General features: G+C 35.9%; 1 protein-coding gene across 1 annotated transcript in view; it reads left to right on the top strand.

Annotated features, from left to right (window-relative positions):
- The first annotated feature begins 3,072 nt into the window (after positions 1 to 3,072).
- Positions 3,073 to 20,427, top strand: part of LOC127934042 (FERM domain-containing protein 4A) — a 170,133-nt gene continuing 152,778 nt past the window's right edge. Inside the window, exon 1 of the mRNA XM_052531229.1 lies at positions 3,073 to 3,546. Coding sequence (XP_052387189.1) covers positions 3,502 to 3,546 — 45 coding nt within the window. The 5' untranslated portion in view covers positions 3,073 to 3,501. The remainder of the gene's footprint in view (positions 3,547 to 20,427) is intronic.

Raw genomic sequence — 20,427 nt, 5'->3', positions numbered from 1 at the left:
TTTTATTTATTAATTACTGCCTAATTTTCAACATATCAAACAATTCACTTATCTACAGTAATTTGCTTAGAAAACAGTTTTGCATTATCTTAATGATACAACAACAACAACAACAAAAAACATTTCTAAACAAAAAATAATAATTAAAATCAATACCCGACGTCTGTGTATTGATTCGGTATAGTGATAAAATCTCATTGCAGTACTAGACAGTATTGATTTTCCTCGCACTTGTAGTCTTCACAGATCCCAAGAGATACTTTATATTCTCAGCAGGTTTTGCTTGATTTAATTTAATTAAAAAATATAGTCGAATTTAAAGTTGTTTATTGTTGCAGAGCCTATGCATTGCCAATTTTTTTTACATAAGCAAATTATTTTACCGACAGCTGCTCTGCATTATGCTTTATTATTTTTCAGAGATTTTATTTATATATTTATTTTTACCATGTGTGTAAAAACTGCTATTTGTGCTGTTAAAAACAAAATGTTTATTGGCATAAAAATCACTTGCATTCAGTTATTTGCAAAAAAGTAGTAGCACAATCTGAAGTATCAGTGGTGAGTGAGCTATAGTCTAAATGGTGATAACAGATACCAAAACTTTATATTTATAGGAGCTGAATTATTTATGTAAATGAGACCTTTTCCATTCATGCATGTGACACATCTTGTTTATTTTCCAGACAGTTTAAAACTGCAACAGGATTTGACTTCAAGTGTATCGAGACTGGCCTTTGCCCTCTTCCGGCTGTGATTTTACATCTTTTCTTCATCTGACATTTAAAACCCCCACAGAGAGGAGAGACAGAGGCAAAAGGACAGAACATTCCCAGCGGTCTTCAACATGATAGCTGACACCTGAACTGTAAGTGCCCTGTTTAGCTCATGATGATTTTTATTCATTTAATCTTTTTTTTAAAGGAGATGCATGTACACTACCATACAAAAGTCTTGGGTCAGTAAGATCTTCTTTAAAGAAATTAATATTTTTATTCAGCAAGAATGCATTGAATTGATCAAAAGTGACAAAGACATGTATGTTTAAGATTTCCTTTCTTTCTCTTCATCAAATAATCTTAATATTGTATCACAGCTTCCACAAAAATTAAACTGTTTTCAACATTCATAATAATTTGATCAGCAAATCAGCATATTAGAAGGATTTATGAAGGATGATGTGACACTGGCTGCTGAAAACTCAGATTTACTTTCTCAGGAATAAATAGAATTTTAGATTATATTACAATAGAAAACATTTTTTTATTGTAATATTATTTTACAATATTTACTGTATTTTGAATCAAATGCAGCCATAAGAGACATTAAAAAAACCTGACCTCAAACTATTAAACAGTAGCCTTAAATTATTTTATTTCAAAAGATCATAGCTTATTTTATTCTTCATTATCTGTTCCCATTAACTGAAGCAGACAGAAACCAAAGTGTGTCTTGACCACAGTCCTGCTGTCTCGTGAATTAAACCTCAGCACACACTGTTCAGACTGATCATTTTGATTGGCAGAGCTAAAGGGATAATGTACATCAATTTTGATTCTGTCATGGTAACGCAGACCCTCTGCCACACCCTGAACGCCCCCCACCCAATGTATCTAGTCAGTCAGTCAGACGGCGAGTGTGACTTCATTTATCTTTGTTAGTCCACTACTGCTCTGGAGGGATAATTAGTCCTGTGTGAGTTGGAAGAACCAGCCAAGGAGAAACAGTGTGTGTGTGTGTGTGTGTGTGTGTGTGTGTGTGTGTGTGTGTGTGCATGAAGAGAGAGAGACCCTGATGTGTGAGCTTCACTAAAACTACACAAAGCCAATCTTTTCAAAGGAATAGTGCTTTTAACCCTTACTGAGATAGTGTCACATGGGACGAGATCCCATAAGGAGAAGTAGAATAAAAAAAAGCAAAGTGCAGACTTGTGGGTTGTGTTTATGTGTGAAAAAGAGAAGAGTTGCTGTATCTAGTTTGGGGAAAGTGTGTTAGGTCCCCTGAGGATCCTCTCACTATTGCTTTCTTTGTTTTTGTTTTTTAATCCTTTAGACTTTCATTCATTTTTTTGCACCAGGAACAAAAGCACAGATTAGAACTACATTTTTATGCTTTATGAAGAGAATGTGATAAGTGGCTGCAAAGATACATATATAAAAAGAGGATAGATAATAATAATAATAATTAGATATATAATTATTATTACAATCTTTTCCGACTGGTCTGGTACTTGATGCCTTCAATTCTTTTATTTCAAAAGATTAAAGCTTATTTTATTCTTCATTATCTGTTCCCATTAACTGAAGCATATAGAAACCAAAGTCTATATATATATATATATATACTCTAAACTTTTAAATATATTATGTCATCACAACATGCAGTGCAAACAAATCTTTTTTGGTTTATTAGAATTTTAATTTTGTATTGAATACTCAATGTTTATAAATATTAAGTGAGTGTCATATGACAGTAAAGGATGTTGTGGGTGGTTTCCAGGCTGTTGCTTTGCACTGGCTAAGATATTCTCATGGGTTTTAAGTGTGTTTCTATGCAGTTTCTTTGTGTTATTGTAGGTTGTTATGGGTTATTACTAATTGATGAAGTTTATGTGAGTTATTCTTTCCTGTGTAACAGTTATAGTGTTTTGTGAATGGTTGTGGTGACTGGTGCTAAACCTTTACTTACTGTAAGCTTTCTGATGGTTTTTAAAGCGCCACTTCAATATGTGTGGTAACGGTTTGGCTCAAACACATTACATTAAGGATGAACAATAGTCATACAGTACAAGCACCACTTACTAACCTTCTGCATTATAAATTATTCTTTTCATTTAGGCAAAGTGATGCTAGTAGCTCTCTACTGGCAATGAAATCATTTAGAGAAAGGAAAGGTGTGTGTGTGTGTGCGTGTGTGTGTTTGCTTTAATCACAAGTGGTCTCATGGTATTTTATATGATCTCTGTGTTCATTGATGGGTGTGCTCTCTGTCTCCCTCTCTCTCTCTCTCCCTCTCTCTCTCTCTCCTATTGCTGTGTTTGGTTGTATCAGTCAGATTTGTGAACGTGAGAGTGTGTGTGAGTCTGCAGTGCCTCTTGGTCATTTGAAACGGCAGTCTTTTCCTCCTCTTGGACTGTATGTGTGTGTGAGTGTGTGTGTGTGCATGTGTGTGTCCGTCCCAGCTCTCCGTCCTCAGAGAGGAGGGAGTCTGACAGGCTGTTGGAGATCAAAGAAGAGACATTTCATTTGGATCAAGGACGGAGCTTGAACAGTGCTGTGGGGTTTTTGAAAAGAAGGAAAGACGCTGAGGAAAGAGTAGTGACCGTACAGGAACGGGGGAAACTATCGTCCTGTGTCTTGTGAAACAGTAGACCATACGTTTCTTCAGCGTTGAATGCTTCCTAAAAAAATTTTGGAGGTGTTGTAGAGCGCAACGGTTTCCTTTAAGATTTCAGCACACTATTTAAACGCTATTTAAACATTTGGTTGTGGTTAAGACATCATGGCTGTGCAACTGATGCCCGAATCTGCCGTCTGCTTGCTTATGGTGAGTACAAAGCATGCGCCCACTTAAAACACCCTCAGGATTGAGTTATATGAACAATCTGTCACATCTGACCTGATGGATTTGACTGCAGCTCAGGTTTTCTTTTTACTTTACACACACGTACACACAAAAGCCGAAGCACATGCACTCTGCAGCACCGCCACCAAATGCTGACTAAATTGCACGCCACGCACATTGCAGGAAAAAAAAAAATGACAGGTATCCTGACATCAGCATCATCTGTGTGTCATCTGTAATACTACTGCTTCAGTTTTAAGAGAATACAAGAGTTCGGCAGATGCACATTTGCAGAGAGCGTGCTTTTCAAACACTCGGGTCTCATTACTGCACGATGGGCTTCTTTTTAATAGTGCTGATTTTTGTTTCGCTGACTTTGTATGTGTGCGCGCTCACGCCGTTTGGCTGAATAAGGTGTTTGATCTCTTTTTTCAGTCTGTGAAATCAGGTGGATGATGATTATTGATTGTGTGCACCTGTTTCAACACAATTTAGTTGGTGTATTGTGCTTTTGAAATGTGTAGAGAGAGGTTGTGAAGCTGAATGTGGCACCGTGTGGTGTTATCACCCCTCTACCCTACCTGTAACAGCTGTCTGTCTCCATGGTGATAGGCCACGGCTCTTTCTGACATGTTGAGAGGAAGTGAGACAGACAAGGAGAGAGAGAGAAAGTCAGAGCAAAGTGCTCTGCAAATAAGCTTTCATCTTCTGTTTCTCATTTTCTTTTTATCCCCTTGTACAACCTCTGACCCTGGAGTTCAGAATACCTTGGAATCAAATCCAAATCCGCAACTGCTTTGGAAGATCCATCTGGTGATGCAGTGGTATAGGAATTTTGGACGGTACTGATATGAGATGCATAAATAGGTTATAACTGTACTGTTTTGTTTGTTGTTGTTAAAATGTACAGTAAATAGGAGATAACAGATACAGGTAAAGGGTGTACTATTTTTGTATACTGGCATAGAAAGAGGTCTCTTTATGAATTGGAAAAATTAAATGATATTTCCATAATTTTAATGAAATGAGATACAACTATTTGAAAATCTGGAATCTGAGGGTGCAAAAAAAATCAGAATTGTCAAAATGAAGTTCTTAGCAATGCATATTACTAATCAAAAATAGTTTTGGGACACAAATATAAAGTAAATAAGCCAATAAATTCAATAAATATTCACTTTCATACTATCTATCTATCTGTCTGTCTGTCTGTTTTTATTGTTCTATTGTTCTATCTATGTCATTATATTTATCTATCTATCTTTCTATATCTTTTATCTATCTATCTATCTATCTATCTATCTATCTATCTATCTATCTATCTATCTATCTATCTAATGTATATCTTCAGCTCTCCATGTGCTTGTCAAGTTCTCTTTCTCTCTGTTTATTATCATTCAGAAATGTTGCCAAGACAGTCGAATGATTCACACATGCATTCACATATAACTCATTCCAAATATAGACAGCTGAACATGTTGAGTATTCCTAAGTGCACTTCATCTTCCCTTGTTTTTAGGCAGAGATGATTGCATTTCCTTTGTATAATGTATTCATTAAACAGCCTCAGTGGCTGTATGTTTTTATAACACTAAAGTGCAGATTCAAGTACACACTTTATCATGTTAAATCTGTGGTAACGTGAAATATTAACATGAATTTGGGCTGCCTTTGGATGTATATTAATAGTGTATTTGCAGTAAGCATTAATATTTTAGAATGTTAATTAAAATGCTTGACATTTGTAAGAGGCAACAAACCACAATAAAACACGATCAGAAATCCATGGGAAACACTGTGGCTGTGTCATTCTCATTCTCTCTCTGTCTGAGGGGGACATCTGAGGGTAAATGGCTGCCAGCCTGCCTGATGAAGGGCCCTCGTTCCTCTCACTCTCATTAGTCTTCTAATAAAAGCAGTGAGCACTTTATATTTTTATTCATCCCCTGCATTTCTCAGAGACGCTCAGACATGGTTCAATGTCACGGTGACATCACAACGCCCAGCATTTTCCTTTGAAGCACAAAAACCTAGACGGTAAAATGTGATCAAAGTTATCGGTTGATCTGGGGGGATGCTGAAAATTATGCGCGTGGTATAAGCAGAAAACTGACTCTTATTTTCCACTGTTTACAATTTGCATGTATCATGGGACTTCAGATTTCATAAATAAAAAAAGAAAGTAAAACTGAACATATTTTACTGTTTTTCTCAGTAGATCTGGTGCACACGATCAGAGTATGCACGATCAGAGAAATATTATTTTGTAACATGTTACTTTTGATTAAATTTAATTTAATACAAGCCTCCTTGTTGAAAGTACTGTATTAATAAAAGTATTCATTTATGTAATAGTGTGTTTTTTGAAAGACATTAACATCTAAATAGCATCTCTTTGTATTTTACAATTGAATATTAATAGTAATAGCACTTAGCTCTTCATTTGCATGTGATAATGCAGAATTTATGGATTTATTATGACACCGTGTATGATGATTCCCAGTCTGTGACATGTCCTCACACTGCATGTGGCATCTGTTCGACTGCCATGGTTACAATAATGATATACACCTACCAGCTCCTCCTTAGCCATCTTGCCAACTAAATCATTTTATAGAAACATATTTGTGACTGAAAATGCTTGCTTATTAGGCTCATATCTTCTGCTTTGTCAAAATATTTTATTTAACACTCTTTTATAGTGGCTGCGAAAAGTACTCATCACACATCTTTTTCTGATAAATACTTTACTAGTTTCCATATCAGTGTATTAGCTCAACAATGCAATTATTTATTCTGGGAAATTCGGGTTCTTAAGGAAACAGTGTGTGCACAGAAGCAACATCTCTTGCTCAAGATCACTAGCCTTATCTGTCTGAGATGTTCAGTACAGCTCTGCGACCATCAGAATCTCATTACAACTGCAGAAAGTGGCTTTTAAATGTGTTTTGGTATTGGCTGGTCTTTGGGTTTGTGTCATGTGACTAGTGCTCCTGTAGCTTAAACAGTAGCACATGGCTGTAGCAGGTCCAAAGTCATGGGTTTGAGTCTGATGCACGGGTGAACTGTGAAGCTTGAGCTTTGAGTCACTTTTGATGAAAGCGTCTGCCTGTAGCAGAGTGTAAATGTGATTGAATTGTTTAAAGGGGCAGCAAATTAACATAAACGATAAGAGACATTGTGAGAGCTGGTAAAATAATTGAGTAATTTTATCTGTATTGGTTAAAATATAAATGTCTCAAAACACTTAAAGGTAAAGTTCACCCAAAAATTAAAATGTGCTGAAAATGTACTCACCCTGAGGACATCCAAAGTGTTGACGAGTTTAATCATCAGAACAGATTTAGAGAAATGTAGCATTACATCACTTGCTCATCAATGGGTCCTCTGCAGTGAATGGGTGCCGTCAGAATGAGAGTCCAAACAGCTGATAAAAACACCACAATAATTTATACAACACAAGTGCATCAATTGCATCTGAAGTGAAAGTTTTTTTTTAATCATTAAGATTTTTCAACTTCCAACCATTGCTACATTTAAGCTAAAATTGAAATCAAACGCAGATCAAGCACCATTTATAAGTGTATAAACAAATATGTTGGTGGATTTTGATGTGATAAGATAAGATTATTATTTTTTTTTTTTACTGGAGGAAATGTTACTATGGATTATGGAAAGTTATTTAGACAAGAAGCAACGGTTTAAAGTTAAAGTGATTTTGATGGATTTGCTGATTGTTTTTTTTCAGAAAATTCTTAATTTTGTACGAACTCTTAATTTGATTTTGTCGATGACATTGAAATATCTGATGCACTTTTGGGTAAAACTAGTGTAGCATTTTTAGCATTGTTGTTTTGTTTATGAATTTCTTGTTTATACATGGCATATTTTAATATAGAAATGTTGAAAAATGTTTCATAGTTCTTAGCTCAGTTGCATTGGCTCTGACAGTTGCTACAGAACAATACGCAAAGGCTAAGGAGATTAGAGTCAAACGTAGCAGGGAACCTCTCAGAATTAAAAAAATATATTTTTCCCATTCCCATTCTTTTGTATCCCCTAGCCTTTCTCTAGCCTGTCCTTAAAGATCTACTGCACACCACAATGCTGGGTGTATTTCACCCTTTAAAAGGATTCTTTTTTTTCTTTTTTTTGCATGAAACTAGACAGTTTCTTGGCCCTGAGTAGCATTTTGCATATTTGGCTCAGGCGTTCGGTAGCTAAGGTGATGAGATAAGCAAATCTGCCAATGAAAATATTTCATATGCGCAGTGAAAAGCACACCAGTGTTAAACGATCATTAAAATATTCTTTCTTCGTGATCCTTCAGAAATAATTCTAATATGCTGATTTGCTGCTTTTTTAAAGTTGTTTTGTCAACCGTGATTTACTGCAAAAAAAATAAATATAAAGATTTAATAAATAATTGTATATATTTTTTTACAGGTTTTTGTGTTAGTGTTATTTTCTCTAGTACCTGTAATAATATTTTTGGGGGCAGACACAGTGTGAACTGCGGTGAACACCGATGCTCTACCTGCTCATGTGTTTGGACACTGAGGGCTTGAGACTCTTCTGATATAAGCAATTATATAGTCCACGGGGAGCTGCTAGGATGAGTGAGCATTTACTTTTTATCTCCTCCTGTGTTTATCATTTCATAACCTCTTTTCTGTCTTGTCTGTTTAACGTTTCACTGAACCATTTCTACAAAAGCTTCACTTATAAAAGAACCACAGATGCTGGGGAAAGTTCGTTAGCTGCACTATAACGTTGCACTTTCTCAAAGAGCGTAAAGGACACCCTTGTTTTGGAGATGTTCTGACTTTATCATTTCATAGGTGTAAAGCTAGTCTCAGACAGCACACCCACAGACTGCCTACAGCCCGTTCACAGATCACAACAATGCCCAGAGCTCTGATTCTTGACTGATCGACTATCCAAAGGTTTTGTGTCAGGCTACTTGGAAACAAAGTTGTTTTTATGCACTTTGAGGAAGATCTGGTTACTAATCTAGATGCTTAGTAGCAAGTAAATTAAATATGCTTGGGCAAAACTGCATATTCTGATTTGTTTGGAGTTATTTATAATGAAATAGTCAGACTTAAACTATTTTTATAAATAAATGAAGTCCCGTGTTTCACTCTAAAACCTACCTGACATATATTTACTAGACATCAATCTGATCAAATAAAAGCTGGGTAGTTTAAGATTTGAAAATGAAGAAATGTGTAAATATAAGGGTTGTTATTTAACAGTTGTTATATAGAAAAGCTACTTGCAAAAAAAAAAAAATTGTTTGTTTAATAATTTTGTATAATATTTACAATAAAAATCATATTTTATAGTCATATCAAACGGGTCAAAAACTGTTGGAATTTGGCCTATGAAAACGCAAATAGGAAACATATATTTTTAAAATCAGTGTTCACTTAATGGTTAATATTATCCAGACAAAAATATTTGTCATTGTAATATTTTATTAAAATGGAATACGCTAACCTCCTCCTGAAATGAATTAAATTTTTGGCTTACGTCACCAGTCCCTCTTATAATCTCTCCCTTCCAATCATCCATCTCCTTTTTTTCAATGTTGACCACTTTTCACAATCCCAAAAGATCAATCCTATTTTACTCAGAAATACATTTGGTTTTGGAACTAAAATGAGTTGAACTGAATTGTGAACATTGTTTCATGTTGACTTTAATATTGTATGTAACATTTTTACGGTAATGCTATTACTTACTATCTGTCTGATGACGTCACCTGTACATTACACGGAGTATATTAAATGTAATCTGCCCTTGATTAAAGCTGCACAGAGCGCTGCGTCTTCATTTTAGCATTAGGCAGTCTGTTCACACACTGAGCTAATGGAGAGGAATGGATCATCTCTCTTTCTCTCTTACAGAACAGCCCTTGAATCCGCACTAACCTCATTAAACTGCCTGCATACGGGACATGAATAGAAAAATTAGGTTTGAGATGCACACATGCGAGTTCAGAGTCGCACATACACACCAGATGTCTCTGCCACATTCACTTTTAATCACATTAGAGCTTATTACAGTGCTGGCCTTCCGTTGTTTGGCTTTATCGATGATGTCACCCCTCTGTGCATGTCAGTGTGTGTGTGTGTGTGTGTGTGTGTGTGTGTGTTCACACATTTCTGATATATTGAGGTCAGTGGAGCACAGCACCTCTCCAGCAGGACATCCATCACTGTGTACTTCAAGAGAGGAGAGAGAGAGTGTAGTATGTACAGTCCTGTTGGTCAGAAAGCAGCTGGTTTATCACTTAACTTACAAAAAATATACTGTATATGGTAACATCTAAGTTACTGATTTTATTCAAGTTGAATAAAAAAACAGTTCACTGTGAGATGGGCTATACTGTGTGATTCATGCTCTGTGCTCCACAGACATACAAACAGATACATGTTAATATACACTAAAGAATGCTAGAGCCCATTTTCAGCTTAAAAAAATTATCTTCAGAATCAGAAAGAGATTTATTGCCAAGTATTCATGCATACAAGGAATTTGTTTTAGTGACATTAGCTTCCACTACACAGAGACAACATCACACAGCCAAAAAATAACAAATAAAAAAAATTGGCAAATAAATAAGTGTATAAACAATTGTGCTATAAATGATAAAGGAATAGATCCTAAATGATAATGGAATGGAGTCTTTTCATTGGTCAATGCTATTGTATGGCTTTAAAAATCTTGGAATAAAATCCTAAAGCCATTAGTGTTATTGTTAATTAAAACTATTAAAAATAGTTTTCAGTTATTTTATAAAAAGATCCAATAAAATTACATGTAAATATTAGATTAATATTACCTTGGTAATGAACTGAAATAGTTTACGCTAAAGTGGAAGTACTAAAATGACTAAAACAGAAAAAAAAAACTAAAGCTATATGTAAATATTAAAAGATGCCAAGAAATTTAAATTTAAAATAATAAACTCTCATTGAAAAGAAATTAAAATAGAAACTGATAGTATGAAACAAAAGCTAATTTAAAATATGTATAAATCCAATAATAAATACTAAAATAACACCGCAAGTCATATGGACCACACAAATAAAGTCACACAGGTTTGGAACAACATGGGAGTAAATAGTGATTAAACAGAGACAAGTATTATTTTATTTTTGGGGGGTGGGGGGGGGGGTGTGTGTGTGAACTATCCTTTCAAATATGACTGAATCAACCTGACAACATCAGGTTACACTAGTGACATTACACCTGATTTTTTTTTTGAGTAGATTGCATCTCTAAATAATTTTAATTGTGACAAAATACCCTTATTTTTAAATAAATAACACTCATAACATTTGAAACACGAAAAGCGTTGAAGTGCAACAAACATGAAACCATTTTTTAAAGGTTCAGATCAAGTGGAAATATATCCTTAAGCCAGCAACTGCAGATGCTTACGGTGTAGTCTAAGAGTCCTGTGGGTGTGTGTGTGTGTGTGTGTGTGTATTACTTGATATTCTGCAGAATGACATCATACAGAAGGTCTAAGTGGAAGGCGAGAGAGAGAGAGCGAGAGGATGATTTATAACAGTTTTGGGAAGTACACCTCCCTTCTTCACACACACAGCTACAAGACTGCTGCGAGACCTCATGCTGCTGTGAACCAAATAAAATGTCCTCCTTATTAAAATGTATAAAGTGTGAATATAATTAATGAATTTGCCCTGTTTTCAAACTGCCAGTCTCACTATTCGGTTGTCAGCTCATATCCCATGAACAAATTCAACCAGGATGTGCAGATTCCCAATAAGACAGAGGTTATGATGTTGATGCAGGATCACTAGTGGCTGCTGGCGTGTGTTGCTCTGTGAGCAGTGATCAATATGAATCAGAGTATATGAAGCAGCTGAGACTGTGGGTTAAATATCACTGTCTGTAACTGAGATGATCAATGGGGCGCTGTTTCCTGTTACTCTCTATTTATGCACCTTATAGATTTCCTCCCTTCACTGTTCAACCTCTCACCTCATGCGGCGCTTTGTCCTGTCCTGCTGTGTCTGTGTGCAGGAGAGGAGATGGGGAGTTAATGTGACAAAGAAAGAAAGAGGAAGTGTTACAGTGTGACTATGTTGCTGGGAATGGCTGATGTGTTCACTTTTAGAATATATGAAACGTTTGTTTAATTTGTCAAATATACACTTGTGGAATCAAACATATCGTATGTTGTTGTTTTTTATTAATTATTGTAAAGATTAAAAAAAGAATACATTTTATAAATATACAGGTACAGAACACATGAATGGTTTCATTTGTGACAAAAATGACGTGACATGGCACAAAACAATAAGAATCATTCAGGGCTTTTCAGAATATATTGGATTTTTATTTACGTATTTTTGTTCAGTTTTGATAAAATTTTATTTTATTCCAATTTTACAAATATGTACTCACAGAATGAGTATATTAAACTAGATGTTTCTGAGAAGATGCAAGTGGTCCTTTTTTATATGCAAAACTGATTATTGCTATCTGTTTGGTTAGGTTTACATTTACATCTCATTTATTCGTGCAGCAGATGGTCTTGTCCATAATGACTCAGAAATGAGGAATACAACAAAGCAATTCATCCTAAGCAGGCAGTAATATGAGAATTTTTATAATACAACGTTCCAGGATTGTTCAGAGGAGTACAGGAAAATAATAAAAATATGTATGTATTTGTTTATTTTTAATCTTTATTCTTCTATTGTGTGTCACTGGAGCATTCAGAGAGTTAGATTTGCCATACTGAAGCATTTATTAAATGCTGCCAGGAGATGCACAGAATGAGTGCAGTGCACAATATGCAGAAAATAGTTGGATGGAAACCAGTATATGATGTTGTAGTCTATATGGCTCAATTCCTTGGAATTTTTGGGATGCAGTTTGCAAATCCTAAAACTAGTCGCTTAGAAAAGCAGTAGCACATCTCTCCTCAACAAGCTGCATGATTCAGTAAAATATTCAGGTGCTTTCTAGAAAACGTGAATGATTCTGTTACCGTGTAAATGTGGATTATGTAGACACTATTCCACTGCCAGTTTCAATACAGAAAACCACATTCATTTGAATTTTACATGTGTGTTGTGTGTATATTCCCATGTGTGTATCTGCGTCCATGAGTGTTTGTAAAAATCCTGGACCCCCAAACATTTGAGCGCCTCAGATAATTCTAAATCCCATCTGCCGGCGATCTCTTTGAGCGTTTACACCAGCTGATCCCTCTCACCTCATCTTCCCTGATCAGAGCCTTAAACTGGGGCTTTGTCTTTAGATCCTGGAGAAGCGCAGGAGCAGTCTGCGTGTGTTTATGCGTGTTTGTCTATCAGAATGTGTGTCTTTCAAAGCAGATGCGTATTTAACACATGGTTAAGCATCGAATCCGTTCAGATTTAAAGTTCAGAGCTCTGCAGTAGGAGGACCTCTGGACTCCTTCTCTATGCTTTATTACATCTATATATGTTATATAGCAAACAAACATACAGAAACAAATCTGCGCTTGGTGCTAAGGAGCACAGGTTAGAGCATTCAAACAGACTCTTTTCAATAGCAAACAACTCAGAATAGAACAGCAGAAGGAAGAACGTGTCCACTTTCATACATAACTATAGAACTATAAAAGATTATCTCATATTTTATAACATTTGTTTTGTTGTCTCTTTTGCTTATCCCATGGGTGTGTAACAAAGAGCGAGAGAGAGGAGAAAAATGTATCTGAGACAGAAATGAAGAGAAGGGGTTAATGTCCATGACTCACAGCACTGACCGCTGAGATCAGATCAGCCGAACAGGACTGGAGTTTATTTATAGGGCTTATTGTTATGGAGGAGGTGTTAGTAGAATAATGCATTCTGAACTTTTCATGTGTATCTAGAGTCACAATTTCAGACCAATCAGGAACAAAAAAAAATAGCAAACATATTTCATTGAATGGATGGTTCTGACTCTATAGTCTGACTTAAAGAGTAAAAAAAAATAATGAAGTAAAATATTCTGCAAAGAAGAGGGCAAATTCTGCGGATTCTAGATGCGCAAAGTCAGTAGAGACAAATCCTAACAGACTCAAGGCTGTAATTAAAGCGAAAGGTGTTTCAACAAAATACTGACACGTGCAGGTGTTTTTTCTTCTTTTTTTTTTCAACTCAGTGATTCAGTTTTTTTTTCTAATATGTTGGTGTTATATCATTCACTTGGATGTTATAAGTTGCACTGATTAAATACAGCTGGATAAAAACAAAATGCATAAGTAATAAGGATAACTTTATTGCAAGAGATTGACAGCCACTGATTTTGGTAAGTTTTACATTTTGAAATAACACAGACAGGGTATCTTTCATAGCTTAAACATTAAAATACATATTATATATGAATTTTAATACACTTCACTTATTAATGTAGATATGTATTTCATACATCTATAATAAAATGAATGAGAAACAATGAGAAGCACTCATCTTTGGTCAATAATATGAAGTTTTTCCAAATTTGAAGCTTTTCGTTCTAATGTTATATTTTTCTCTCTCCATCTGATATGCATTTGAATGTATTAACACAGGTTTTGAATGACATGATGAACACATTGTGACAGAATTGCTCTTTTTGGGTGAACTGTCCCTTTAAGAGGATCCATCAGTAGAAAGAGGATGTGATTAGGATAGTTATTAGTAATAATGGCTGTGTCTGCCAGTGTAGGCTCTCTTTAGATGACATGTGGAGAGGAAACAGTCCGATTGTAGCCGGTTAGTTAAATCCCGCGGGAGTATCTCTGGCGTTTTTTTGACGTATGCTGAATGACTCGAGCCTCATGAATTAATGGAGTACTTCTGGTGTTTGTGTGTGCTTTTCTATCGTTAATCCTATACATATTTATATCGTCATGGTATTTCTGTGTCTCGTTGTGTATTTGTGAGAGTGTGTCATTTCTTTGTGGGCTGTTTCATGCTTGACTAATGGAGGGACTCAAGGTTATCACTTGAGCCTGGAACACGGAGATAGTCTGATCATGAGAGGCCAATTAAAACCTGTATAATGAGATATGATCTTCACTAAGACATGCGATACACACACAGACAGACGCACATACAGTAATGTGGCGCTGAAGGTCTTTTTTTCTGTGTTCGTCTGGTCTCCTTTCACTCTCTGACAACCCATAATCAACCCTGACAGAAAGATGCACAGACGATGGAGAGGAAATGCAATGTGTCTGTGTATGACTGTTCGTGATGGTAAAGTGGGCTTTTTAAAAGAAAAAGCAGAAAGGAAAATTCATTTTAATCAGTAAACAGACTCAGTCTATTTCAGACACCCACTATGCTGCCTACACATGAAAACACACACAGAAACAAACCCAAGGGGATTCGAGGTGGGCGAGTGAGTTGGATATATTCAGAGACAGACTTTTGAAACTCCCACACTCTAAAATATATCCGACACGTTTTCGCCTGAGCCCTGACAGGAAGCGTAATCGATCCGGACCACAAACGTTCACATAACAATCCAACATATGTTTGCATAATTAGGGGTTCAAGCACGCAGTGCTGAAACCCTATTGTAATTGTTAAGATTTTTATTAGGGGTTCAAGCACGCAGTGCTGAAACCCTATTGTAATTGTTAGGATTTTTATTATTATTATTATTATTATTATTATTATTATTCTTCCGCCCTAGAACTGAACGTGCAGCCCAAACCGTAAGGCCTAGAGAGCTGAAATTTGGACAGATCGTAGAGCTCATTTTGGGGAGAACTTATCAAAGTCTCAGCCCAATCGGCCAAACGGGGGCGCTATAGCGCAAAAAACAAAAATTTTGGACGTTTTTGGCCGTGAATCGTAAACAGTTAGCCATAAACTCAAAAACATGGCATCATAGCAATCCTTGGGTTAGCCCGAACAAAAGTGCACGGCGCCTTTTTGGGGTGTACGACGCACCGTTTTCTCGCAAAATCGAGCTATATCCGAAACCTACTTTTGCGAACTAGTCATAGGATTTTCAACCAATCAGAACCAAACCACTTCATAAATTTTCCCTGGACACTCAATATCAATAATTATCAAAAAAAAGTTGAAATTTCAATTCTTACGCGAAACAGTACACCAAAAAGCGTCTATGCTAACGTTAGCCAAATACTATTTTGACTATAACTCTTGAACGGAATGAGATATCTTCACCAAAATTGGTACACATATGTATGAGCTCAATCTTAGGTCAAATAAAAAAAATTGCATATCTCTGCCACTTGGGGGCGCAATAAGATTTAAAAAACACATAAATGGCTATAACCAGGCAACCGTTGGCTCGATCGACTTGAAAATTGGTATGCAGTGTCTTGGTCTGAAGGGGCACAAGTACCTATGAGGACATTTGCATATCTCAAAAAACATGGCCGCCATTGGCCAAACAAATTTAAGCACCTATTTGAAAGGTTTAACGGATGTTCATCGGAACGAAACTCGCTGGGTACGTTCGACTCATGAACCTTAAGGTCTGTAAGAATTTTGAAAGAAATTGGCCACTAGTTGGCGCTAACGAGTTTTATGGCTCTGTAATCACGTGGTGTTTCACATATCAACACAATATGCATATCATTTGATAGATCTCCTCATAATGCACAACTTTGCCTCAAGAACCATTGCTGTCAATCAAATCGTTCAATTGTTATTCACAAATATGTTAAAAACCTACTTTTGCGAACTAGTCCTAGGTTTTTTGTCCGATCGGAACCAAACCACTGCAGTAATAATCTGTGGACTCTCTAGATCAATAATTATCAAAAAAATGTTAAATTTTGTACTTTGGTTAGCGTTAAAGGGGTAATTAAGAAAAGGGGTGTGGCCAAACATACCCCAAAGCCTATAAAACCTAAACAAAAACTCTAAACTTTATGAAACTAGGGAAAAACATGTAACAGGTGACTCTTAACAAGCATGCAAAGTTTCAAGGAGATCGGACCATAGGTGGCGCTATAACAGTAGAAAAGGTCTCAAAACACAAGATTTATATGGTAAATGGCCTCAAATTGTTTGAAAATGCTAATATATTCTCTCAAAAACACTAGATCTTCACATCAAATGATAGATCTCCTCATTCTGAACAACTTTGCCTCTGGGACCAATGTTGTCAATAAAGCTGTTAATTAAATATTCAAGATTATTTAAAAAAGTTACTTTGCCAAAGTAGTCCAAGGCTTTAAGCTGAAAATCAATAAAACCACTGAAGTACAATTCTCTAGACTCTGAAGGTCAATAATTATCAAAAACATGTTGAACAATTGCATTTGGACAACTATAAACCAATAATTTTATAATATGTTATTTTCACAGTGTACACAAAGGCCTATTAATACAAACAGAAAGCCCACAAATTATCAAAACTGTGTAAAATAATGCCTAATTTCATTCTAAACAAGCATTCAAAATTTAAGAGAGATTGGGCAAAAAACATTACACTATAACAGTTATGTTTAAAAACAGTGTTGTTTGAGTAAATGCAATTTATAACCACTAGATGGCAGCGGAAGACCACTAATGGGCTCATTAAGCAAATTGAAACAGTACTTTTGAGAAGATTTATGAATTCATGCCTAAACAATAAATAAAAAAACACTGTTACAACATTTTAAATCTCACTGAGTTAAAGTTTTCCATTTTGTTCATACAGACTTATCAGTTTTTAAAATTTTGCCACATATGATTACAGTGAAACCTGAAAATGACATCCAAACTCTTAAAAACTAGTTTAATCATTTAATTTCAGTGCGTGTGTCTGTCTGTCAGCCTATTCTCCGTTTTGGATGTGTTTAACTGTCATCCATACGTCCAGGTTGGCTCAGACCACCTCAGAGGCCTTAATGTGCTTGAACCCCGTAAATGCTGCTTGCAGCTTTAATTATTAGGGGTTCAAGCACGCAGTGCTGAAACCCTATTGTAATTGTTAGGATTTTTATTATTATTATTATTATTATTATTAGGGGTTCAAGCACGCAGTGCTGAAACCCTATTGTATTTGTTAGGATTTTTATTATTATTATTATTAGGGGTTCAAGCACGCAGTGCTGAAACCCTATTGTAATTGTTAGGATTTTTAGGGGTTCAAGCACGCAGTGCTGAAACCCTATTGTAATTGTTAGGATTTTTATTATTATTATTATTATTATTCTTCTGCCCTAGAACTGAACGTGCAGCCCAAACCGTAAGGCGTAGAGAGCTGAAATTTGGACAGATCGTAGAGCTCAATTTGGGGAGAACTTATCAAAGTCTCAGCCCAATCGGCCTAACGGGGGCGCTACAGCGCAAAAAACAAAAATTTTGGACATTTTTGGCCGTAAATCGTATACCGTTAGCCGTAGACTCAAAAACATGGCATTGTTGTAATCCTTGGGTTAGCCCGAACAAAAGTGCACGGCGCCTTTTTGGGGTCTACGACGCACCGTTTTCTCGCAAAATCGAGCTATATCCGAAACCTACTTTTGCGAACTAGTCCTAGGATTTTCAACCAATCAGAACCAAACCACTTCATAAATATTCCCTGGACACTCAATATCAATAATTATTAAAAAAAAGTTGAAATTTCAATTCTTACGCGAAACAGTACGCCAAAAAGCGTCTATGCTAACGTTAGCCAAATACTATTTTGACTATAACTCTTGAACGGAATGAGATATCTTCACCAAACTCGATACACATATGTATGAGCTCAATCTTTGGTCAAATCAAAAAAATTGCGCATCTCTGCCACTTGGGGGCGCTATAAGATAGAAAAAACACATAAATTGCTATAACTAGGCAACCGTTGGCTCGATCAACTTGAAAATCGGTATGCAGTGTCTTGGTCTGAAGGGGCACAAGTACTTATGAGGACATTTGCATATCTCAAAAAACATGGCCGTCATTGGCCAAACAAATTTAAGCACCTATTTGAAAGGGTTAACGGATGTTGATCGGAACGAAACTCGCTGGGTACGTTCGACTCATGAACCTTAAGGTCTGTAAGAATTTTGAAAGAAATCGGCCACTAGTTGGCGCTAACGAGTTTTATGACTCTGTAATCACGTGGCGTTTCACGTATCAACACAATATGCATATCATTTGATAGATCTCCTCGTAATGCACAACTTTGCCTCAAGAACCATTGCTGTCAATCAAATCGTTCAATTGTTATTCACAAATATGTTAAAAACCTACTTTTGCGAACTAGTCCTAGGTTTTTTGCCCGATCGGAACCAAACCACTGCAGTAATATTCTGTGGACTGTCTAGATCAATAATTATTAAAAAAATGTTGAATTTTGTCCTTTGGTTAGCTGTAACCGGGTAATTTAGAAAAAGGGGTGTGGCCAAACATACCCCAAAGCCTATAAAACCTAAAGGAAAACTCAAAACTGTATGAAACTCAGTGAAATCATGTATCAGGTGACTCTTAACAAGCATGCAAAGTTTCATGGAGATCAGACCATAGGTGGCGCTATAACAGTAGAAAAGGTCTCAAAACACAAGATTTATATGGTAAATGGCCCCAAATTGTTTGAAAATGCTCATATATTCACTCAAAAACACTAAATCTTCATATCATATGATAGATCTCCTCATTCTGAACAACTTTGCCTCTGGGACCAATGTTGTCAATAAAGCTGTTAATTAAATATTCAAGATTATTTAAAAAAGTTACTTTGGCATACTTGTGATACGGTTTAAGCTGAAAATCAATAAAACTACTGAAGTACAATTCTCTAGACTCTGAAGGTCAATAATTATCAAAAACATGTTGAACAATTGCATTTGGGCAACTATAAACCAGTCATTTTATAATATGTTCTTTTCATAGTGCACACAAAGGCCTATTAATACAAACAGAAAGCCCACAAATTATCAAAACTGTGTAAAACAATGCATAATTTCATTCTAAACAAGCATGCAAAATTTAAGCGAGATTGGGCAAAAAAAAAACAAAAAAAAAACACTATAACAGTTATGTTTAAAAACAGTGTTGCTTGAGTAAATGCAATTTATAACCTCTAGATGGCAGTGGAAGACCACTAATGGGCTCATTCAGTTAAGTTGAACATTACTGTTGAAAGGATTCATGAATTCATCCCAAAACATTAAAAATGTAACTGTTATAACATTTTAAATCTCATTGAGTCAATGTTTTCCATTTTGTTCTTACAGATATATCAGTTTTTACTATTTTGCCACATTGTGATTACAGTTTAACCTGAAAATGACATCTAAACTCTTAAAAAGAGAAGACTTGCAATAAGTTTATTGTCACCTATCACTTATTTCAAATACCTATATCTGCAACAAAATGTTTGTGCATGTATATGTGTGTCTTTCTGTGTGTGTGTGTGTGTGTGCATATGCTTATAGAGTATACATATATTAGTCTAATCATTTACTTTCAGTGTGTGTGTCTGTCTGTTAGCCTGTTCTCCATTTTGGATGTGTTTAACTGTCATCCATGCATCCAGGTTGGCTCAGACCACCTCAGAGGCCTTAATGTGCTTGAACCCCGGTAAATGCTGCTTGCAGCTTTAATTATTATTATTATTATTATTATTATTATTCTTCCGCCCTAGAACTGAACGTGCAGCCCAAACCGTAAGGCCTAGAGAGCTGAAATTTGGATAGATCGTAGAGCTCATTTTGGGGAGAACTTATCAAAGTCTCAGCCCAATCGGCCAAACGGGAGCGCTATAGCGCAAAAAACAAAAATTTTGGACGTTTTTGGCCGTGAATCGTAAACCGTTAGCCATAAACTCAAAAACATGGCATCATAGCAATCCTTGGGTTAGCCCGAACAAAAGTGCACGGCGCCTTTTTGGGGTCTACGACAC

This window comes from Carassius gibelio, chromosome A18 (genome assembly GCF_023724105.1).
Source record: "Carassius gibelio isolate Cgi1373 ecotype wild population from Czech Republic chromosome A18, carGib1.2-hapl.c, whole genome shotgun sequence".
NCBI lineage: Eukaryota > Metazoa > Chordata > Actinopteri > Cypriniformes > Cyprinidae > Carassius > Carassius gibelio.
The sequence above is the reverse complement of the archived record's forward strand: the minus strand, read 5'-3'. Positions and strand labels throughout refer to the sequence as shown.